We start from the raw sequence: 26095 nt of genomic DNA on the forward strand, positions 1-26095 counted from the left end.
TTAAGGTAACACAAAAACATATCACATTTTTGTTTTATTTTATTCCTAAGGGAATAACATTGATTTGCTCGAAGGGACTCAGACTACTGCATAATAGACTGGATGCTAGTTAGGTTAAAGTTAATGCTAGAAATAAACTCGGTAGGTATAATTGCATTTAGAAAAACTTTGTACATCAAAGGTATCATTCCAATCCAAGTATCACGAAGTTGAGTCAGCAGGGTCAAGGAAAGCAGTTTGTACGGTCATTGAGACTGCATTATTTAGATTAAAATACAAACTCTTAGTGAGGGTCAAAAGGGCCCTAAGGGTTCCAAAAAGTGTTAAGGTCGAAACGACCTGATAAATTTGTTAGGGTTCTTGTCTTACGAATGTTGTTGATAAAGAGATAAAGATCATTGAATTGAATTAGTTTGACAAACTTTATATAATATGATTAACTTTGGAAGGTACAGTGGAATAAATGTTTCTAGTAAAATAAATAAAAAATATGATTTTGTGAGGTATTAATATATTAAAAATATTCATTTTTTATATACATTTTGCTTTTTCTACGTAAATGTAAGCTAAATGATTACTTCTTTGCCTAAAATTATTGAATTTTGTGTTTAGTTAAAATACATGTTAAGTATTCCTGTGAATAAGGATTTAATAATAATAAAAAAAGGCTTTAACTATATATTTTCAAATCAAACATAGCCCAAATTATGATATTACTATCCTCTACCAGTATTCACCAACATAGAAACTTATTTACACTAGTTTTCCATAAATTTGTGGAGTCTATAATTAATATTCAACCCTCACAGCCACTTACTGCGGGTGGCATGAAGGTGCTCTGAAACTGCTTACTCATTACAAACTTATACATGCTAAATTTTCCCTAGAGGCTTCGTATCTACATTATAACAAATATTTTTCAGTTAGTTCTACGATTTTGGAGCGTAAGAAAATTAAGTTGCTTAAAATGTTGAAGAGTCTGTGTATATTTTGGTGGGTTTAGGGCATAATTTTAAATTAACCGGTGCTAAAAATAAAATAATAAATGCCCTAATTATCATCAAAAATTTGAAAACCTTGACATGGAAACATATAAACCAAACAATATTTTAATTTCAAATTAAGAACCAATTCAAAATTAAATTGAAATGTAATGTACATTTAGTGTGAGTATTCAAGTTGCAAACTTGTATTGTATTCAAGAATTTTCATTAATATCAGAAATCTATTTTGGTGGTAATTTTCTTTGACATTACTATATTGATTGGAGTCTAAAGCTTTTGAATAAATAAATTGCGCAGCTTTGAAACTAAATTTTATTAACAGGATTAGTCCTGATTTTATGTTTAAATTTTGGCATATTTGTTCTATAATTATGTTTGACTTTAAGCTTGACTTTTAATAAGTCTTCTATTGTTCTATACCCTGTTCAAGTTAGTTTGATATTTTTGACAGACGGGCTAGTGATGAGAAACAGAAAATATAACATATATATAACAGTCGATGGAACGATGGAATGCCTAATTCAAATTAGAATTCATTTTTTTAGCTTATTTTTCTAAAAAGAGTTATACCAGCTAAAGAAACCCCAACCACTAGCCAAAGAGACCCCACCCAAAAGGACCTCCGTTCGTAACAATAACTTAACAATGATCTTTAATAAGGATTTTTGTAATCGTTATTTGTAGCAGATACTGCCTGTTATTCGCGTCCCTATCGTCCGACCGATGTAACATTGTACAAGCGTCTATTATTTTCAGTGTTTCTATTTAAATTTTATTTTGAAGCAATAATATATAATAGAAAATATCTTAAAATTTTCGAATAACTCTTGAATCTTTAGGAACTTTTGTATTATATGTATTTTTTTTTATATTTTCACAATTTTTAAAATTATTAAATTAAGAAAATAATATTATGTTCGTCATTGCAAAGTTATGTCGATCAGAAAAATTTACTTCCGTCAAAAAGATCAAACTATCTTGTACAGGGTATAGTTATTTTTGACTTAGGTAATTTGTTTTATTTATGATAACTAGTAATTATTATTGTCAACATCGAATTTCGAATAAGCTATTTCGTCTAACTCCCATCTTGTACTTTTTTTGATTGTGGATCGTTAAATATACGTTAAACACGTACTTACATGCACTGGAATATAATAAGTCATGTTCTCATTAAAAACTTTATAGACATGTTCATTACGTCATATTATCATAACTTATATACTATAATTACTAACATTAAAGAAACTCTAAGTGACTAGTGGGTGGAGACATGAAATATGTCGGCTACAAATCAAGTTAATACTTCTTAAGCTGAGCGGTTACCAAGCGACCAAAGCTATTTGTCAACGGATACCCTCATCTCGTAGTTTAAGGACTAAGGACTCCTGCAATATTGGAATCGTCTGTTAGGATACACTGTAATGGTTAAATAGTTCTTTTAAGAAAAACTCTTATGTATTTATTATGTTGATGGAATAACAATAGTGAAATACTCATGTGCATTATTTACGATGTGTTTTTTATAATCTCTTATTAGATATATTTATCTTTCAAATAATTTCTTAATCTGATTCCAATTTTCAGTAAGTTCATGAATTAATTTTGTATTTGATAAACGCATTATATTAAATTCTTGCGTGTTTGTTTTTATATATTTAATGAAATAAGAATTATGAAGTTGTAAGTACAATAATTGTATTATATCTCTCGGTAAGTTGGTCGTAAATAACATCATTTAATACCATTTAATCTCTCTGTCGCCGCAAACTACAGGACGGGCTGAAATATGAGGCTGCGCTGTAAATGATGACGCTTAGATGTGCTGTCCACGTCCCGTCATTTGTGGTGTTATGCGGTGGGGCCACAAGAAAGACAATGAATGTAGGAAATGTATACTGAAGTATGTGTTGCTGCCAGTTTTGTATAAAATAAAGCATTTTTAGTTTAAATATAAAAATAATAATAAAAATTTTACTCTTAATCAATAATAAAATTAATTATTAAATCTACAATCTTAAATTTCCATTACAATCGAGTTTAGTAAAGCATATCTCTAAATTAAAATTATAAAATAAATTATTTTAAAAACAAGTCATAATTTAATTTCCAAAAGTGAAGTAGTTTGAACAATCCCCAAAAACTACTACGTTTCACTTAGCAATAAAAAATCTTTAGCGAGCTAACCTTTTTTGGTCTGGTTCCGCCAAGCGGTGAACTCCGACTTCAAACATATTTGTAGAGCCAACATTTAAAACCTTTTAATAAAAAATATTTGAGTTTATTTTTACTCTGATTTAAACCTTACATCTTCTTTTAATTTTAAAGTCGTTTTTTTTTAAATAGTTTTCTATATACTCGTATTACGGGTTTTTTAGCAAATATTTTATACGCGCACGAAATTATTAACGATTTTTGAGATAATCTTTTTGTCAGATTTTGTTCGTTTAATAGCCTCTACTGAGTGACAGTATCTAAGCGTATTCCGGCTTTCGACAAATTGTTTGTATCATTGCGGTTGGACAACGTTATGTTATGACTCTATTACTGTCATCGTATAGATCTCATAACTCGTAATATTCAAACTTAAATAGAATGATTACTTCTTTATGTCGACTGAAATAAAGGCTATTTTGCCTTGTAGCATAGAATTTAATACAAAAAGGGTTTACAAATCCAGTTGGAGTATTTCTTGTAAGTACTTATTATCTGCAATTAATATTATGTATGCTAAGTTAACTCACTTTTTTATATTTTTTATGCATTTGCCGTCATGGAATATGAATTATGCAGATTAAATTTGTTAATAATAATTAATCAGTGGATAAAAAAACCACAGGATTACTTTTTTTAACCCACACAAAAAACGAAATTATATATTTTTTTAAATTATTTATTATATAAAAATTCAGCTTTATCATCAGCGCTTACAAGCGCTCTTTGATGACTTGAATATGACGCTTTAATTGAAATTATTTTAACGTACTGTTTGATTATTATGTGTTATTTGGACATTTATTTCTTCAAAATTCGATATTTTTGATTTTATATTTTTAGAAGTAATTATTTCTGTGTGTGTATGAATGCGTGTACTTATTGTACACAATACTTATATTGTGTGAATAGTTGTCCGGCTTGTCCTACCAGTTAGTGTATTTTGTAGTATTTGTTTGAGTCAAATGATGTTAGTGGCTAGTTTGCGTAGTAGTCAAAGAAATCGACTGCCTTAGTAATCAGCCGCAGGTTAGGTATATCGCCATTCATGGCTAATATTTATTTTAGCCATATTGGTTTTTGTCTGTTGACAAGATCTGTTGATAGTAAGCCTTTATTTCTTCAATTTCAATGCCTGGTAATTTAATAATTTTATTTTTTACTAGTTGATAAAACCAAGAGAAATTAATCAATCCTTTTTATACTATATTATTTTAATATATTGTAATGATTCTTTCATGTCATCAAATATGTACACGTAGACCAATTGCCATATGCCGCGGTATACAGTTATCAAATACTACTTTAGTGAAAAAGGTGTGCCATTTTCAAAATATATTTTTGCTCCAAACGTATAGGTGTACTCATATAAAATTTAGTTTCCCATTGCGCCTAAGCGATCTTACCTCAAACGGTCCAGGTCCGGCTGCTGTGTAACGTTGGCAAATAAAGCGGGCACGTGCTCTGTGTTCTGATACGTGCCTATGGAGAGTTGGTTAGGGCTGCCAAAAACTTAATCAAGTTGTGTGCTGGGTTAATATATTATATCAAGAGGATTCTATGCTACAAGATATTGTGATAATATTAGGACAATTAAATAATAAATAATTATTGATGCACTAAAATTGCACGTTGCATGCTGGCCTTTGAGCAACGCACGTGCAAGCTCCCAGGTGTTGCAGATGTCCTATACCATAAAAAATATATACAAGATCCATTGATTCATATTTGGTAACACTTCACTTTTCTCGGGACACTTAAAATTGACAACCCTACGAACATTTTATACTGTTGGCAACAAAAGTGTTGTGTCCTTTGGCTCAGTACATTTCTATTAAAAAGATGAAATATTTTGTAAATTAATATTTCGCATTATTAGATTTCTTTTTTATTTATTTTTCTTATTTAGTAAATAAGGAATCTTGTTAATTGAGTAAAATAATTACATTGAAATTGCGAATTATGTTTCGTAATCCCAATCCTCATTTATGGATCGATTAATAAATAAATTAAAAAGATTTTCCGTCAATTTTCGTTTTTATTTATATGTATTTGTAAGATACGTGAAAGCAAACAAATAACTTTTGTATAATGGTATCATATAAAAGAATATTAGTTATATTATAACGACGCCTAAATTAAAGGGCAAATTTAATTTATCACGACTATTCGGTTTGTCTGGATGGAGAAACTGTTCAGCGTAACGGACGAATTCCGGTTGCGAGTGATGAGGGCAAGTGTTGAAATACGTGACACGTAATTGATACAAGCTTTTCATTAAATATTACCATTAAGAGGAGGTATGACTAATATTAAAATTTAAAAAAAAAACCGCATACCAATATCTAATAGTATTCATAGTAAACATCAATGAACAGTATATTTCGTTTACAAACAAAAATATAGAACGAGACTTTTTTTACGAACGAATTTTAGAACGAATTTTTGCTAATTTTGTTATTATGCGTAACTATGGTAAGATATAAAAAAAAACTTTTTTTTACTTTTTACTTATCCAACTATAAAAATAAATTTACAATATTTTGACTTGAAGAAAGTACCTTCTCGTTAAACATCTAACATAATACTTGTTATGGGCAGTTGTTAATGTACCTTATTGCCTTGTTCGCTTGTGACTTGAATTAATCGAATAGAACAGCTCGTTTATTTACCTATTATTCTTTCGAAGGAAATGATATTGGCAGTTTTATAGTTACTTGATTTATTAATAGTCTTTTATATAAAAACGAATGTTAGTTTTTGTTTGTATTCTATGTTTTTATTGTATTTTTTGTGATATAAGTAGACGAACAGGCAAATGGGACCTGGTGGTAAGTGGTCACCGCCGCCCATAGACATTGACGCTGTAAGAAATGTTAATCATTCCTTACAGCACACCAATGCGCCACCCATCTTGGAAGCTAAGATGTTATGTCCGGTCACCCCTCAAACCGGAAGACAACGATATTGAGCATGTTGTGTTCACAGACAGGCTTGCACCAACCCTACCATCAAGTAAAGCGTTTATTATTTACGTTTACTCAATTGAATAGAAACTTTGTTCGATATTTGAACTTGCGTAAAGATTTCTGGCAAGGAATTGCCAACATATAATATGCGGGGTAAACCATTGTAAGCCCGGGCGTCACTTAGTAATATATAAAAATACTAGCTGCCCGTCGCGACTTCATAAGGTTGAAATAATAATTTTATTTACATTCCGATCGCAGCGCCACCAAATCCACTCAAATGTACACAACAAAGAGATCATCGAAAAAGATTCAACCGTTTAGGAGTTAATTTACATACAAAAGTACAAGTAGTGACTTTTTTAAATAGATAGCAGAAAAAATGCCGTTAGTACAAATATAAAGGTTGAGACTGGTGTAGTTATGTGAACCAGCTTATTGAAGATATTATTGTTCTTAAATAATTGATTATTACGTGTCATACATTTCGTTAAAAATATATATACATGAAGAAGTTTTTTATATACTATCCACTCAGTTATAACTTGCTACACGTTAGCGCTGCAGCACACTAATTTATATACCGTTCAAGCGAACAGATACAAGCAGGATAAGTGATTGTTGCTATCACTTTTAAAATTAATGAAATTACTTTGTTTTAGAGCGCCTCGTGTTGAGCGGTGTGGCTTGATGGCGCGGTGACGCAGCATGCGCCGCGCGCACTACGCCGCTCTACTGCGGCTACTCATCGTCGCAGGTCAGTTTAAAACCACTACTAACCTTCTTTAAAATCTTTTTTGAAACTGATTGTACGTGGATCGATCTATCAATAACATATCTTCTTATTCATAATCTGATTGGAAGGTAAGTCCAACATGACCAGTTCGATATGCTATTCGAGATAAGGGAGCGTAAACATAGCCAAGAAGTTGGCTCAAGCTCCAGGCTATTTTTAGTCCAAATCCAGGTATGAATCCAGGATGTTAGGAACAGTGGCCATATTATTATTTTCATACTTCATGTACATACATAGATGACTACACGGATGACTATGAAAAATGTAAGATAATGTGAAAACATACACAGTGACTTCCTAAAATGGGGCGTAGCAGCTGTGATGCTCGTACGAGGCTTTAAATAAATTATTATTCAATATCATGTCAGATCACGTCTAGTATTTCGTGGTCCGTATTTGACGAAGAGTAGACATGAGGAATTCCCGTAATAAACGAAAAACGTATTATATCTCATATTAGTATTATTACCTAATATAATAAAGGTAAAATTTTGTATGTTTGGATGTTTGTTACCCTTTCACGCATAAACTACTAAATTGATTTTAATAAAAGTTCACAATAATTTAGCTTCTATATAAGAATAATACATAGGCTATAATTTATAAAGATATTGTGTGAATAAGATCTGACAACCAACTCTAAAAACCCAAGCGAAGCCACGTTCGTAAACTAGTTGGAATATAAGTCGTATATACGTCAGATATCAATAAAAACTGAAATTCATTTTGAAATTATAATAGGGTACGAGATTTTACGCATCTTCGTGTTAAAAGGGGGAGTTGGGAGGGTCGTGAAGACGGAAAACGATCAATCATTCTTTGGGCATGCAATAGCGTTGTTCAATAAACGAATGTTATGGCCAAGTTTCGTATTCAGTGAAATATGAAAATTTCAGTAACCTTAACAACTACCTTCGTTTGACTTTTTCTACTTGAAATTAACTTTTCACTGAACTAAATGGAAGTCTCCAAGACAAACATTTAATGTATGTAGTATGTATTATCTATAAAAATACCTATAGCGCATTCATATCATTACGCATGCCCGCCCCATGTAAAAAATATATGGACAATCTTCTATGGATACCGATAACTCGTATAATTGATTAATTTTCCAATGTAAACGTTTTCTGAGAATTCATACAATAATTATCTCGTAAAACAAAATAATAGAAATTCTTTTGGATGAAAAAAAAAACAATACATGTAAAATTGGTTATTACATGTACAAATACTATCATAAAATTTATATAAAACAAAGACAATTATGTTGAAAACAAAAGATTAAAACGAATAAAATCTTGTTGAGGCGTGGTGGCAGACTCATAAATCCTGGCTATTGCTCGTAGCCGCCAGCCTTTCTGTAATCGACCCATTGATCTCTTAGCCTCTTTCGAACCTAGATTTTAGCCTTAAGCTATTTCATAACATTTTTTTAAATATTTTTCTATCTTTTCTGTGGGAAATCAGATTATCGCGTCTAGTAAGTTGAATTATCTGACTAGCACTTTATAAATGATTTTAAAAGATTTGCTAGTATTTATAGATGGGGCATTTAAAAATAAAATATGTCACATTTTATACATAATTTCAGGGCTAATTGTAACTGCCTTGAGGTATGTACAATAGAACAATTAGGTACTTATCATCATTACATAGTATAAAACAAAGTCGCTTACCATTGTCTGATCTTTAAAATAACACAACGGATTTTGATGCGTTATTTTTAATATGCCGATTGATTCAAGAGGAAGCTTTATAAGTATAATACATGCACAATATAGTAGAGAAACACTGATAATTTCAGAGGTTTCTGAAGTTATGTCGTAAATAAACACATTTTTTGCGCTTACATTGCAAACGCTGGCTAAGCCATACGATACAGATCAAAATAATGTACTACAGTATTGTAAACCTTTCAAAGGTCTTCAAAAAAGTTCATATGGTACATGTCTATCTCTTAGGGATAACCCACAATAACCCTTTTTTTATCCTTTATTTTTACGAGAAGCCGGGGCGGGTCGCTAGTGTTATGATATGAAAGTGCTTAGCAATTTATTGTTGAGCTAAAACTAAAAACACATACCATTACCCTTTAACTGGAATCCTCTTGTTCTGGTATTGGATATTCTTACCTTTGAATTTATTATATATATGAAATTAAGGTGTTATTATATATATTATATGTTTATTTGTTCGTTATAAAGTAATTATTTATTTAAATATTTAACAAAAAATCTAATTACAGGGTTTATTTGTACTGTCTTTTTGATGATATTTTCTTTATTATAAATTCGACTAGAAAGGGTCGAAGACCAAATCAGCTAGGACTTTGCAATAGTAATTTAGTAAACTGTTTGTTTTTAATATAATTAATCAAATAAAGTTTTATTTTAAGTGATTAAATTATATTAAATAAACAAGGTATCTTCTATCAAGATATATAGGTATCTGCGACCGATTAAAACTACACTAATTCGAACTTTATTAATAGCATAATATAATATATTATGTAAAAGCGTCGTTTGTAGAAGTTAAATTATTAAATTAATGGTTCAACATAATTAGATTTTAAGGCTCGAGTCAAGCGAAACCGAAATAGTTTCTAATTCGTTTAAATTCTTAAGCAAGTTGATATTGAAATTTTCAATCTTAATGAAATGAAAGGATATCATTTTGATTTCGATAAATAATGTGTTCACAATTTTTCATCTCCATTGGATGGTGAATTAAAAAAAGTCTATGTCTGTCCTTCAGGTTCAAGATTGCTTCGGACCGAATTTCATCAAAATCGGTTAAGTGGTTTAGTCGTATAAGCGTATCAGACAGACAGAGTTAAATTCGCATTCATAATATTAGTAAGTATAAATTTAAGAACTTCATGCATTTTTTTTATATAGAAATCATATTTTAATCTAATTTTATTCCATAGAAAATAGAGATAATATTAAAATTATAAAAAAAAACATTAATAAAGATACAGGAAATCTTTTACTGTCTTTTAAACTAACCTTTCGTTTTGCATTAGTCACCGAAAAAATAGTAAGGACTGTTAGCGTATAACAAATCTAGAACATTGTAAATAGTCGCAAAATTGTAAGGATCGATATTACATAATCTTTTAGGTTAGATTAGTGTGTCTATAATGACTGAAATCAGCCCGTTATATTAAAAACAATATAACACATTCAAGGATAATTACAATATAACCCGAAGTGTGTGATTTAATACAAAGTGCCCATTTTTATATTTATATCATAGCAGCACCTGCGGCTTATATGTTACAATACTATTCAATATTGTTCGACTTAAGTTCACTTTTTTTTAGCAATAATATCAGTAAGTCAATCCGATCTCTGTGACAAATTTATTGCAGTCAGATTCAAAATCCAAACATTCAGGCCGAATTAACATTGAAATTTAAGTTTTAAGAGACTAAAATGTAATAAATATTCAAATCGAGTCAATATTGAACAATATTTACGAATTCCCCGAGAGAATGTCCGAGTTAAATTCAAATAAACATAAAATTGTCTAAAATTCACATTGCTTTTGAAAACCATTGTATATTCAAAGCGTTTCACAATTCATTACGACCCAAAAATAAATATAAAAACATCACTAAATCTTATTCCCGGCATTCGTACAAAGCGTGAAATTTATTTCGCAAACAAAACACCTCATTCATCTTAGCTTTATGCCGGTATTAATGCCAAAACATCTTAATTTATGTAAACGATAGAAGAACGGAGCGACCGAGATAAGTTGAAACGTCAATTTTCAACGTAATATTTAGTTTTATAAGTAATTTCAAAGAACGCTTAAGACGGTTGAGGTCTCGTTAAATTAGCCGAAAAACCGCGCTATACGCATCAGTTACGGTGGTTTATTTTTTTAAATATTAACGAATAAGACTTGAAATGAATAATAAATAAAAAGAAAATTTATGATATCCATGGATAGCTTATGCGGATTAATTTGATATTTGCACCTTCTGTTGAAGTCCAGATAAACTTACCTAAATTTTCAAGTTAAATTTTATTTATATGCGTTATAAATATAACGCATATAAATAAAGATAACATTTTATATTTTATTAGACGATGTAATAGTATATATTATCTAAAAGCACACTGAATTTGAAGTATTAGATTTTTTATTCGTAAACAAAAGCTTAAAAACCGAATTCCATATTTATAACTTTTGAAAATGACGAATTCCCATACATCATTCCCCTATATTTCATCGGAAATTACGAATTTTTGTACAAAATTTCAATCCAAGTTAACCTCGTTAGGAAATGAATTTTGTTTGTGCAAATCGAAAAGTTACTTGCTCGACATTGTACGTAGAGGTAAATATCACTGATATATTTCATTTCTAATTTATTACTTACATCTCTAATTTAAATTAGGAATTCTCATTTCTGTAATGGAATAATTTTGAAGACGTCATGTGAAAAAGTGCTGGTAATTTCAAGACTAACATACATCATTCTGAGCGGTAAACTTAGTCTGACTCCACTCAAGTACGAATTTCAAAGTGAGTGTCTCAAGCCATACGTTATACACATACGATACCCGAACTATTTGCTACAATGTTCCAATTCTGATTACATACGAAATTCAAGTATCCGATGACGATACGTCGTTTGCGAATGTTTGGAATATCCTTACAAATATTCTCCTCCGGGGGGATGATGCCTTAGAACAGCGGTGCGACATTTACATGACTTTAAAAAATGTAAGACAAATATGTTGGAATCAAACACTACTTAAGGCGCCTGAAATTTTTTAGTATGTAATTTATGCATTGTTGTTTCGAAGAATGCAATTGTCAGGGTTCATATTCTTAATTGAATTATTCATTAGTCTGTAGGTAGCAGTGTTTGCACTTTGGCTCAGAAAGCACGTCAAACCGTCCTGCGCAGTTAGCTCTTCTCCGTTGGGAATTATCGCCTAAACTCAACTCTATCATGAGAAAAAATTATTTAATCGAATGAATCTTAAACATCTCTGTTAATTATTTTTTGAGAGAGAGGTTTTTAGAGAATACGCTATACTAGACATGTTAAGTTAGCACGTCCAACAAGATTCACGGTCGTAGGAATAACTTTAGTTACCTCATAGTGCGGTCGCAGTAAACATGTCGCGACGCGAGGTCGCGTCGTTGTTGTTTGGGGTTATACACATTATTACATTGAGTTACTCTTAGGTTATCTGTACACTTATACCTTAATTTTACTTTTACTCGTCAAAGCTATTAATTATATAAGGTGTCCAGTGTCCACGCAGCAGTTGAAATTAGTCAATGATCATTATTGAAAATAAAAAATATGTATGTATATATGAATTTCCGTGTTTCGTACATTTTGTTTCCAGTTTTCATCGATGACAGTAAAGTTAGAATACATTAAGAAAAAGAAAATGAACGGGCACATAAAGAAGATTTTTATTTCGTTCATTATAGATTATTCGTCAAGAATTCGTAATCGTTTTGTGCTAGTCCTTGTTCTTGTTCAAAAAAGGACACTTACTAACAAGTTTGATCATATATTGTATTTTCATTCTATACACATAGATACGTACATTAGGTATTTAAAAATATATATATATATATATATATATATATATATATATATATATATATATATATATATATATATATATATATATATATATATATATATATATATATATATATATATATTTTATATATATTTATATATATTTTTATATATATTTATATATATATATTATTGTCAATTTTGTACAGACACGGATATAAGCATGATTACAACATTATTATTTTCAAATAATACTTCATTTACATAATTTTATTACAGTATAAAGATATATCAGTATTGTTTTATATATATATACACTTTTATATATATATATAAAAGTGAAATACCCACTCACTGATTAATCACATATAAAATTTTAAAAACTATAACGCCTATAAACTTGAAATTTGGCAGGTAGGTTTCTCATAGGGTACATAAGCTGAGATGCAAATGAATTCGCTAAGAACGGATTTTACAAAACTAAGGGGGTAAAATGGGGGTTCGTAATTTGTGTTATATAAACTTCGCGCGGCCGCAGGTTTTCTATTAATATAATAGTATTCAAATACGTTGAAAATGAAATTAAGTTTTCGTGAAAGAAACGATTTGTTCTCGTCGAAGAGTTTTACACTCCATTAACGGTAACTAATTCGCCAAATTTTTGAAGTTGATTCAATAAAATTCTTTGTAAATTATTAAGTTGCTTGAATATCGACATTAAATTTCACTTAAAATTAATTATGCTAAACATTCATTATTCCTTAATGTTTAATAACTATACAATTCCATTTACTCTCTTAGTATTATAAGGTTTTAAAACCGAATATTTATTTATTTATTGAAATAGTTACCGTCAACTTATCATTAAACATTAAAAATTAAAAAATGATTTATAGGTAAAATTCAAAGTGATATATGTCTTTACAGGTGTAAACAACAATATACAGGTGTAAACAAATACGACGTCTTAATACAAAAATATTCTAAATGATTGAAACTAATAAAATATGACTATATCATTATTTTTGTCTTTTGCAGGCGGCGCTTGTTTTGTGAATCCATACACAAACGAAGATCGTACTGATCTCAGTCAAGTATGGCTGGAAATACCCACCAGCCTTGTAGCCCTTGGGGGAGACGTGCATGTATTCGTGCGCGGCGTGACCGGGACTGGCGCCTTGCGTGTACGCCTCGCGCGAGAAGACGACGACGGGAGAACCCTTTTAGCCACCATGCCTCTCGCGCTAGACTCCGAGAGCCGCATGACTCTTCCTTGCGGATATTTCTCTAGAGGCGGCATATACTATCTCGAAATTGTTGCTGATAAAGAGACATTCCTTGATTACGACAATGCCACAATAACTAGTGAGAGAGTGAAGAGAGATTTAAATGAAGGTGGCATCATGGAAACCGGGGACAGTATCGTCAAGTCTTGGAAGTTTGATGTCCTTTGGCCGACTGCTAACTTAGATGTTACTCCGGAACAGATACAAACCTATCCAGAGAGGCAGGTGACGGCGATTTTGGAGTTTCCGAAAGTGGTGTGCACACCAGTGGAAACTAGTGCTGATTATTGGTTAGAACTGTTGTACTGTGGACATTCTAGTGGCGGTGCGGTGTTGTGTGATGGAAAGAATAGTAGTTCTCATGCTCACGTGCTGTATTCAGAACAGGTATTAATGACTACGGTTATTTGTTTCAATAGTTTTACATGGGATAGTTCATAGCCGCTAATGGATTGTTTTATTGCTACCTCACCTTTAAGTTTTGGGTATATTTAAAGGTAATTTAATTATAAAGAAGCTCTATAAATTTCCCGAATATTAAACCATCATAAAAGCTATCCTTTCTGTGTTAACATATTTATCGTAATTATTTACCAAACACGTTTAATTTAAAACTTCTTTTATAAATAACAAAACGAATATTTACCAACGATATATTATTTGCTATGAATCATTTAACAACACGCACGTGCTATTTTCATTTGGATTAGCAATTGTAATGTCGTTCACCTCTACAGATGTACGGGTTCCCAGGACGGCGTACCATGACGTTACGGTGCGAACTATTTGGCCAAGCTGGGGACTATGCCTTGACATTACGACCTGCGGCAGCTGCTGGACCCCAGGATTCGGCGGTGGCATTTATTAAGGTATGTTTGCTGGTATTTTGCTTTTTGCTGCTATAAAAAAAAAGCTGTAATGTTATGTGTACTTAATTTTTTTTTTAATAATGGAAAGTATATATAAATTATATCACTTAGCACGTAATTTAATTTTCATCTTTTACTAGTATGCAAATAAATTTTAATAGAAATCTTTTTTAGACCGTAGTCAGATCAGGGCCCATACATATAGCGTTCATTACTAAAAGGTGTTACTTAAAACTTAGCATGTCGGTGAATACTTTTAAAATAACGACTCAAAATCATAACTTTAGTAAAGCCTCGACAAAAATGAGTCTTAATGATAATCCGGTTTAATAATACAATTAATAATAGCTTCAAACGTTATAAAGTATCCTGAGAAATCGAACAGGCAGAGAAAATTAAGAAAATTCATATTTAAATAGACCATTTTAACAGCATTTTTATATAAAAGTCTAAGTTAATGATTTTTTGTTCAATGAATAAGGTCGAGTCTAGTTTAAACTTACTTTTTAACCGAACGTCTCGTAAAACTAGCAAATAACACAAAAGTCTGCCAGTTTCAAGTATCGCGACATTTATAGCTACCATTTGACCTAGTGCCTCGAACTACGGTAAAAGCCCATACGATTTACATACATGAATATGTCCAAGATTTATTTACTGTGAACTGTGAAGCAAATACAAAAGCTTGGGTGCACGCATCTGTTTATTGAGATTCATGGTACTGAGAATGTTTATTGCGGACGAAATAAACCCTTTGTTTGTTTTTCATCGTAAAATATTTGATTCTTTATTTGCCATGAAATGTTTTACGGTAATTCTTGCCCAGTTCCCAATCGGTTCCAATCCTATATTATATGAGCAAGCGCAAATAGTGCGTGGTATAAAGTGTGGAAACGACTTGGTGATTGGTTTGTAGATGCTGGGAAGGGACGGTTCATGCAACATCGGTAAATTTAAAATCCTACTCAGATCCATATGACTCAATCAGCAAAGACGGGTAAGTGAATAAACTGGTTCATATGGGCTAGAATCTCCTAGATTTGTTGAGATGTTTTTGATTTGTGTTTATAATTAGGTCAAAATTTTGCGGTGAACACAAAAAGGGGAAAATCATATCGACGAGTAGAAATTGATTCCGTCATAGCGTGGAAAAAATGTTCAAGATACCTTTTTAAAGATAAATCATTTTGAAAATAATGATTTAGTATTTAGTAGAAGTGAACCTATTGGTAATTTGTAAATAGTACTATCTGCCGTTTTTCACAATTGTTGTCTCGGCGCATGCCACAAGATACAGGAAATAAGCCGGATATCGACTTTGTCACCTGTCGCTCGTGCACATTTTGCTAGACGCGATAAACTTGTAAGTTAATTTTCTCACGTACACGTTTGTTTATTCCACCATAACTTTTAAATAAGTGAAAATATTACAATGTTATTGTTAGTTTCGAATATCAATTGACTCATTCATTCATAAATTCAGGGCAGTCTTTTTTTTTGAAATTTTGGATGAAATATCGTTATTTACATTTTTAGCGACCATTTCATTGCCTTTTATAAAATTATAAATACGCCAAACGTCACTATTGATGTCAACGTCATACGTCAGTTATACAAGATTAACAGGACTTGATATTATTATGATTATGTACTGTGAAGCAGCACCGTGGCTTCAAACATTTTTAATTGAAAATAAATTACTAATAAAATATGATTTAAAAGTCTTCCAAATCATCCAAATTCCAACTTTATGTTAATATTTTTTATCATTTATTTTATGCCAAAAATTTTATTATATGAATTAAACATTCACTTTTTTTATTTATTATGCGAAAATGACATACGTAGATATAAAAAAAAATATTGACTTTGAGTTCTTATTGCGCTAATGAATATATCATTATAATTTACTAGATATGGTATTCATAAAATAAAGTACGTTCCTTTATCAATACGAATAATGATGTTAGATACTGTTAATCAGTTTGAATGATTCTGTAGCTTTTTCATTCAGCCATACACAGTGCAAAAAAAAATCTCAATCAATAAATCACAAGATCAGTATACAACAGTAGGGCACCAATTTACACGTGTTAAAGTTATGAAAGATTAATATGCGCGTGAATCCGTATCTGTACCTCTTTTATAACATTATTTGTAAATGGAATTTCAAATGACTCGGACTTTCACGACATTGCATCATAAACCATCAAATCTGAATATCCAATATATTCCAGTCAAAGACAGACCAAGTCACCCCAAACATCACTTTGTAATAAAGGCACGGGAACCGAAGGTACAGAAAACACGTCGATAGAGACTACAAATACAAAAGAAAAAAACGAAGTGATACTATCGACCCATTTAATAAAACGTGGGAAAATATGACAAATGTGTCAAAGTGATGTTATTCGTTTTTTTTTAAATTATTATTATATAGGTAGACGGACGAACAAATGGGCCGGCTTACATCGGCAATGCGCCACCAACCGTGGGAACTAAGATGTTATGTCCCTTGTGCCTGTTATTATACTGGCTCACTCATGCTTCAAACCGGAACATAACAATAATGAATACTTCTATTTGGCGGTAGAATATATGGTGAGTGGGTGGTGCCTACACAGACGGGCTTTCACCGACGAAGGCCTACCACCAAGTTTGACATCATGCTAATTTCAAATGTGAAATCCAAAAGAAAATCCCGCGAAATTTTTTTTTTAAATAGGGATTTAAGCTTTTTAATGCAATGACGCAATTCTCACGAAATTGCACCATAAACTCTTAAATCTGAATATCCAATATAATCCAGTCAAAGACTGTATGTCATTGCAAACTTGGCTTTGTACTTCTATTTAACTCAAATTGACAAAATTAAGACTGTTTGAAGCTTGTGGTATTTTAATTAAATTAATAACAATATGTATAAACGATGATCACAATCAGACTCAGAGATAAATTGTGGCAAATATTCAGCTCTGCCGCTGTATTATTATTGGTAATAACAGTGTAGGTATTTATCTAAATATGTACTAGTTACCTAAATTGAAAGGATTTACCAAACATATGGGAATGCTGTTATTGGAAATTGATAAATATGTCCGTTTTACTTTATATGCAGGTTTCATTAAAAGTATACTAATCAAGGATAAGTTGTTTGATTTTTATTTTAAATAGTTTAATTGTTTGCCAGTGAAGAATATGGTTAACTAAAATTGCAAATCTAAAATTTTGAGTTTGATGTTTCCTGGAAATAAATCATAATTGCATATCAAACTCAGTATATTGGAAAGAAACGCAAAAGGCACATTTAACATGTCTGTAGAGTAGGATTATAAAGATAAAAGAACAAAATATGTGTTAATGAAATAAGAAAAAAAGTAATGTTAATATTAATTTGACTTTGATCATGCTAACTTCAAATGTGGAATCCAAAAGAAAATTTTGACTAAATCGATAGTTTACTTGATGGTAGATGATATGACTTTGTTCAAGCCGTGGGTAGGTACCACCTACTCATTAAATATTCTTCCGACAAATGAATTTAGTTCCCCAAGGTTGATGGTACCTACTTTAGTGACAACTAGTTAATATTTCTTACAGCGCCAATGTCTATCCGCAGTCCCATTTGCACTTCTGACTACCTAATACATAAAAAAATTGTTCCTATAATACATTTTTAATAATTAACAAATTGTCGGCATTCATTGTTCTTATTCCACACAGTTAAGTACGATGCAGTTTCTTTTATAAAAATGAAAGAAAAATACCGCCGCCATATTGATTTTTCAGGCGCTTAGTAATTTTGTATACCCTAAGCGGTAAAAGTTCCTTTAGCTTGCCTTTACGACTTACGGGTTGAGTTGAAGATAAAGCTACTCTGTGGGAGACCACGCGGCAGTAATTTGAATCTTATAAATATAACAGTTTAATTGTATTATAATAAATTTGGGTAAGTGTAGAAGTCGATTATTGTGTACAATAGAGAACAAATGATTTCGTATTTTCAAAAAGTATTGATTTAAAGGTTTTAATTTTAACCTAGAGACGTGGTTACTATTCTTTGGATAATATTATTTATCAATAGTTTATGGTGATTGTAGTCGAAATTTGCCCAATTTATTTCTCTTAATTAACTTTGATTTTCGTTTAGAAGGACTTTTACCTCTCCTTTTATAATAAATACCGAAAAAATATATGCTTAAATAGTTTAGTAGTATTTTATTTTATGCTCTTTTGGCATAAATACTCGTAATAACATTGTAAAGAGAACTGTAGATTTTTTTTTTTATTTCTGGGATTAAAATAGAAGTGGCACCAATTCTTGAGTTTTGTTTATAATTCAAATAGATAATACATTATACAAATAAAAATGATATTCTATATAAATATCTTTCTATATTCATTTTGAAATGATAAATTATAAATACCCCGAAAGGTTCTGCCTTTATATTTATATAAATTAATTTTATGATGAACCGTGAAAGGAAATATTTAGTAATAATGTACTTTTTAGAATAGGCACAAACACGTGCCTGTTATAGTTATAGAATATAGCTCGCTATCCTTAACATGAAATACGAATTTGACCGGCAGTGTATTTTTTTTCCATCTTTTTGTAACTCCAATCATCCTGCAAAAGGATTACAAGCTTAAACCTTTCGACGCTTCATTGCGAGTTGTCTATCGGTCTTCTGTTCCAGGTTTTATCACCGTTATCATTATTTCCTATTAGAAATAGCTAGGACAGTCTGTGTGTTTATTCACAGCTTATGAAAGTAGAATTTATAAAGCGAATCCGTTCAGCATTTATTAGAGTCCATTGAGAAGAGCACTCTACGAATATGAGATGATAAAAATCAAGCAAAATGTCCAACGAGGTCGGATGCCAAATTCAAAATTCGCAACAAAGCTCAGACTATTTCGTCATAATAAACTAGCGCTCTTCGAACTTTCACAGCCACTTGCTTTAAAATCACATTTTTAATTTAACACCATTTTCTGTTTATATCTTTAGTTAAATGCTGTTTTATACCAAGCATCGTTAGCGATTTATTTAAGTGGTCTTCATATTTTTCTGTCGGACGAAAGTTATGAAGGCTATTTTTGTTTCCATTGCTCGACTTTTGAATGGTGTTATATTCATTTATTTTGTAAGAGCTGTGAACTCAACTTCGTTCGCGTGAACTATGAATGTAGAAGTACATTTCTTTGCTTCTACATGGGAAATGTCTCTCCTGTCGGGATATGGCGTTTTTTTAAGGAAAAGGTTTGGAGGTTACTCCGCCACGCTGGTCAAATATTAGTTGATGTATATAAATCTGGATTTTTTTTATCTGACATATGCAGGCTTCCTCATGAAAACACCGTGACCGAAAAGATCAAGCTGGATGATCAATGTATCCCATAACCAGTGCCATCTTGTTTATCTATTAAAGACAGAGATAATTTTAACTCTTGTTTACACGAGGAAATTACATTACTTATTATTTTTAGGCGGACTGGTCTGAACAATTCGTATTGAACGTGCACGGTGGATCCGTATTTCCTTGTGGTGAAGGAGTACGGGTGCTGTTCCAATATCCAGAGTGCGTATTGGAAGGTGCTGATAGAGTAAGGGTGTTCGGACGTGATTCGGATAGACTGCGATATGTTGCTGAAAGAAGAGTTAGAAGGTAAGGATAATTTCAGTAATAATGAACACACATAAAGCTACTGACCATCGAAGTTTTCAGCTGTAGAGGCTAACGATTAAAACAAATATGACGTATACAGGTTGTATTTAATAGTAATTGCTTAAATCTTTTTACTATGCAATACTGTGTGAGTGTTTGACGGTACATATTACCACAAAGTAGACGGTAGCCCATTTGCCCAACAATCTTCCTTAAAAAAGATACAATTCAAATGATATCCAACTGATTCAATGTATATTCAAGAAAGTAAGTACAATAGATCTGACTTTCAATATCCGCTTGTACATCAAACGCAACTACAATGTATGTACATATAAAGTTAAATTGAAAATTTTATATAAACTATATTGGTATTTGAAGAATGGGATATCAAATATTAGAGCGAATGAAAGCTTTTTCTTAGTTCTTATACGCATTAACTTTGCTTGAACGTTGAAATTAAAAACAATTTACGTACGTATATTTTGCAGACTTAAGTTATGTTACATTGTGCTTTATATTAATCTCTTGAAGCAGTCAAAGATTCATCAGCAAACTTTCCTAACGCTATAATTATTATGTATGAATTGGTACTATACCACTATACTTTTCCATATTTATTATTTTTTACTTCTTCCAACATAATTAATTCACGTATAGCGTATTACAAAAGAAAAAGAGTAATTTTAAACAAAAAAAAAAAATAGATTTTCATATTCCATGTGAATTTCTAATAGATCTGCTGTATCACACTACAAACAGTTCTCCTATCTACATTTATAATACACCATTATCCCACTTAACTACTTATATCCATATTAATGTTACTTCCAAAGTTCCGATATTAATTTTGTAATTAATCCCCCTTTTTTGCGAACCCGTAAATATTATCATGAAAAATATATATTAAATTATTGCTTTAATTCAATACCTTTAGCTCACTCCTCTTGTCCTAGTGTATGTATAATAATTAGTTATATTGTTTTACTTAATAAAAAATGTAAATAATAAATAAATAGCATGTTATATAAAAACAGTAAATAGGTATTCTATTTGTGAATTTATAATAATAAATAAAATAAATTTTATCTAAAAGGAAAAAAAATCACAAGGTAAAATATTACGCCGATAAAAGGTATTAATTGTATGATGAACAGTAGTCACTTTGGCAAGTACTGTCATAAATTAATAGCACTCCTTCGCTCGCTATGTTTCCTGCAAGACATACATTCTCTGGACAAAGGTATTGCAAAATAGCGACAGCTTAGAGAAAACAAGTACTTATCTTGGTTAGCCCTTATCTGTATTCATGAAATATTATAAACTGTGATGTCAACTCACCCTATTCGTTCGCTTAATTTGAATAGTTTATGCGATCGGATAAACTGAGATATTTATTGGCATTTGATGACATATAAAACAGTAGGAGTTAAAAGCATAGTTTTCAATCGTGGTATCAAAGTTGTTTCCATTAATAATTGATTAGTATTAAAATTTTTGTGTATCTTGTTACAGGGGTCAGCACACTGCTTCATTTGACTGCAGATTGTTTAGCGAAAGATATCCTGAGTATTGCTTCGTCTATGTTTCCCAAGCCGTTACAGGTGCAGTTGCAGACGTGAGGATGGATTGCCTCCCGACTTTGCCTCTATCCGGTAATAATCATGCTTCATATATGGATACTATCTTAGATAAATAAATAACAAGTCATTTATAATTTATTTTCAAATCTCAAAAATTGGTACAAATTTTTAATAAAGGTAAAATGTAAACACAGTAATCGGTAAAAACATATTGATCTTATTCTTTCATCAGACGGTGGTGCTGGTGGTTGGGGCGAGTGGTCCGCGTGGTCTGCTTGTCCTGCTCCTGCACATTGCTCGACGCGTACTCGTAGTCGTCATCGCTTTTGTGATAGCCCGCCGCCCGCCTATGGAGCCAAATTTTGTGAAGTTAATATTCTGTACATTTTAAATATCAATAGGATTAATTCTTTAGTAATAAATAAATTGTGTAAAAAACTATTTTTTAATTAATTTTGTTAAGTGTTAAATTTTATAAAATTAAAATATATATGAAAGGTTAAGCTGTAAACTAACCTTTATATTACGATCGAAGGTTTGGTTGCCAAGGTAACTGTTTCGTAGCAACAAATTAATCAATATACGTTGTCATAATTCATTCTTAATGACACGTGTGATCACTTTTGATATAATTTTATTTCATTAATTTAATATGGCACCAAAAAAAGACAAAGGTAAAGGAAAAGAGGAAGAAACTCACAAAGGTGGAGGAGGCACATTTACAGAAGTGGAGCGAACGTTTTTAGAACTACAAGTAGCAGAATGCAACAGAAAAATTGCAAGACTACGTACCGCTGTGGATGAATATGAACAACGCAATGAAGAGCTGCAAAAGGCATACGATAAGCTCGATGAAGACAGAGCTGATATTATCGCGTACTTAAAAAAGACATTAAACTTAAAGAATGAGGAAAATAATGAACTAAAAGAAAAAGTTAAGGGGTTAGAGGAAACAAGAGAGATAGAAACGGCACAGTTCAAAGAAACTGTTACTGACTTGGAAAGAAACTTCACTATTATGAAAGATCAATTGACCTCAGAAAATAAATTGCTTGCTGGAAAATTAAATACTTTGGAAGAGTTTAGGGCTATACGAGATGATTTGATGAAGAAATTTGATAAACAAGAACAAGCGTTTAAAGATCAAGAAATGAAGTATAAGCGAGTTATTTATGATGCAGAAAAGAAGTTTGTTATTGGTAAAGATAAGCTGAAGAAAGAGATGGAAGCTCGTCTATTACAGTTGGCCCAAGATTTTCAAGATGCTACTGAGTTAAGAATAGCTGCATCAACACACAGAGTTATAAGGGAAAATATAGCAATAAATAACGAATTGGATAGTATTTTATCAACTCAAGCTAAATTAGCTGATCAAAACGAAAAATATAAAGACAGTGAAAGAGCTGCTAGAGTAGCTATGGAGTTAGCTGAAGAGGAGAGAGATAAAGCAATAAATAAAAACGTTGTACAACTCAAAGTTATCGATCAGTTAACTACTGCTTTTCAAGAAATTAAAACAGAAAAGGCTTTATATGAAAAAAGAAATTATGACTTTGAAACATTACAGGGAAAAATTCAAAAGCTTGTCAAAGAAAATGAAAATTTATCCTTGCAAGTTCGAATACTAGAGCAAAATTTGCATGCTCGTATGAGTGATCAAAATAAAGCATTAGTAGAAACAACGAAAGTTTCGAAGGAAAGTGCCAAATTCAAACGAATATTAAAAGAAGCCGCAATAGCTATACAGGCAGCACTTAAGCTAGACGATTGGGCTACGAAAGATCCAACAAGAGAAATTATGGATAGACAAGTTTTATTATCACATTTGTTAGATTTGATAACACAGTATCGCGAAATACAACACGCAGCATCATCTGACTCAATAGCATCTTTAGGAAGAGTTTATGAAGAAGGTGACTTAGGATTTATACCAAAACCTTTACAGAAAAAATCTGCTTCAACAACTGTTATGTCAGTTGCTTCTAAAGATTCGGTTAAAGCTGAAAAAGGGGTGTCACAAGCAACTCTTTCTTCTTCATCAATTGGAAGTATTAAGACTATTCCTAGTATAAAACTGGTTCCACCTTCTACTGAACCTGAATTGACAGGAAAAGACAGTTTACCATCTTTTGTCACGTCGATAAAGTCTGGCGTGACTTCGAGTGAGGGTGAACCAGAGGAAATTTCTGAAAGTGAAATGAATATTGAACAAAAAATAGAAGCTAGTAAATTAGAAATACAAAAATCAATTTTGAAAGATTTACAATATTCTCAAATGGCTTTACAATCGCAAGCTCATATCAGTAGTGAAAAAAATATTATTTCAAAAACAGTTATTTTAGAAGAACCTCAGGAAAAAGTAGAGGATGAAACTGAAACGAAGGAGGATTTGAGTGTTCAAGAACAGGATAAACTTGATGATAGCGAAGACCATGAAGCAGAGGGTGAAGCGCAAGAAGAATCAGCAAAAGAAGTAGAATAAATGTGCAATAAACTTACTGCAATAAAGTGGAAATGACATATTTTTTAACAATATTTTAAATTACTAACTTATGACTTTAATGTTTATTAGTTAATAATATATATATTTTTAAATATAATATTTTTATTATTTTCTTATCCGTTTTGCAATTTTATTTTCCAAAATGATATTTAAAAGTATTAGAATTCAAAAAATAATTATAATGTAAGAAAATATAATTCATAGGGTCAAGCAGTAGAATTAGCAGCTTGCGAGTGCACAGCACGTCCTTGGGCCGGTGATTCCTCCATGGTGGTGGCAGAAATAGGTGCCAGGTGTAGATGTGGATGCGTTCTACACCTCGCACCAGCTGCTAGACTCTTAGCTGGCTCAGCAAGAGCTTGCCCAGCAAGATCATTTTGGCTTCTGCAGGTATGTGAAATCTAATTTTTATTTATAATAGTAAGGATTATATTGTATAAAAAAATATCTATATTAATTATATTTTACGTCTTACGTGCAAGGAAAAAATGAATACTAATAATATAATATAATTATTTTATTTTGTTGAAATTTAAATTGACATAGATAGTATATTAAATCAAATAATCATTATGCTTTTAAATTTTAATTGTGTTGTGTTGTAATTCGAAATATATTTACGATACTACCCTTAGGTGTGACTTTATAAAGTATACTGGCGTGATTGACATGTATGTACATTATCAGAGACTGTTTCCTTAATATCCGATGTCCCAAATAATCATAACAGAAATAACCCTACACTACAATAACCACTTAATCTGTATCTATTTATGTAATACAGTAACTTAAACAAATTAAAATATCAGAAAGAAAAATACAAATAGAAAAACAAACCTTAGATTTAGATGCGATTTGCTATATTATGAACTAGACATAGTTTTTAAATAAACTATCTTTACCAATGTTACAACACTACTCCGCAAAATTATTTATATCCTTTTTATTTTTTCTTTTATATTTCTGATAACAAATTCTTTGCCATTCAAAACGCTATTTTTGACCGAATCAGAACATTTAATTTAGAATTCGTATGCTTTGCATTATAAATATTGACTAAATTACATACAAGTAAATTAACAGCCTGTAAATTTCTCAATGTTGGGCTAAGGCCGTCATTGGTGAAGACGCGCACTTTTGTAACTACTGAGCTCTCGGCTCTTAAGGAAAAATAAAATGCTATATAAAATCCGTGATCATAGTCGAATATATATTTTTAATAAAAACGCTTTTTTATTTTATTATTAAATTAAATACAATATTTTTATATTATAATATAAAATAATAGTTAAAACATTAACTTAACTTATGTAGTCGTTTAGAGTAATTGTATATTGTCATACATAAGTTGGCCAAACCTCAACTATTGAATTGCAGGTATTTATAGATGTATCGTTAACGAAGTTACATCGTATTTGTGGTTTTAATTGATTCGACGTGTCGTAATGGAACATTCAATACGTTCTACTCGATAATATTCAGTTTCACAATACAGGCACTTTCCTACATATTCATGTTTCAAACTGTTTATGACAACGCTATAATGCTATACAGCATTATTTATTTAAAGGGTCACATTAATTCGGCCTTCATAAAATATATATAAAATTATATTTAAATATTTTAATGATAT

General features: G+C 31.1%; 2 protein-coding genes across 2 annotated transcripts in view; both read left to right on the forward strand.

The window, feature by feature from the left end:
- The window catches only part of LOC113400897 (uncharacterized), a 49304-nt gene that overhangs the window by 16121 nt on the left and 7088 nt on the right, over positions 1-26095 (forward strand). The window contains exons 2-8 of the mRNA XM_026640573.2: positions 6850-6944; positions 13588-14222; positions 14573-14704; positions 20198-20376; positions 21892-22031; positions 22192-22328; positions 24667-24852. Coding sequence (XP_026496358.1) covers positions 6896-6944; positions 13588-14222; positions 14573-14704; positions 20198-20376; positions 21892-22031; positions 22192-22328; positions 24667-24852 — 1458 coding nt within the window. The 5' untranslated portion in view covers positions 6850-6895. The remainder of the gene's footprint in view (positions 1-6849; positions 6945-13587; positions 14223-14572; positions 14705-20197; positions 20377-21891; positions 22032-22191; positions 22329-24666; positions 24853-26095) is intronic.
- LOC135193501 (cilia- and flagella-associated protein 157) lies at positions 22607-24467 on the forward strand. Its single transcript, XM_064216241.1, has one exon. It carries the CDS (start codon positions 22612-22614, stop codon positions 24439-24441), a length of 1830 nt encoding a protein of 609 aa, XP_064072311.1. The 5' UTR covers positions 22607-22611; the 3' UTR covers positions 24442-24467.

The sequence above is a fragment of the Vanessa tameamea genome, chromosome 11, assembly GCF_037043105.1.
Source record: "Vanessa tameamea isolate UH-Manoa-2023 chromosome 11, ilVanTame1 primary haplotype, whole genome shotgun sequence".
Lineage (NCBI taxonomy): Eukaryota > Metazoa > Arthropoda > Insecta > Lepidoptera > Nymphalidae > Vanessa > Vanessa tameamea.

What these genes read in the sequence shown, in the direction of transcription:
- LOC135193501 (XM_064216241.1), top strand. Translation starts at nt 22,612, where the DNA reads ATGGCACCAAAAAAAGACAAAGGTAAAGGAAAAGAGGAAGAAACTCAC.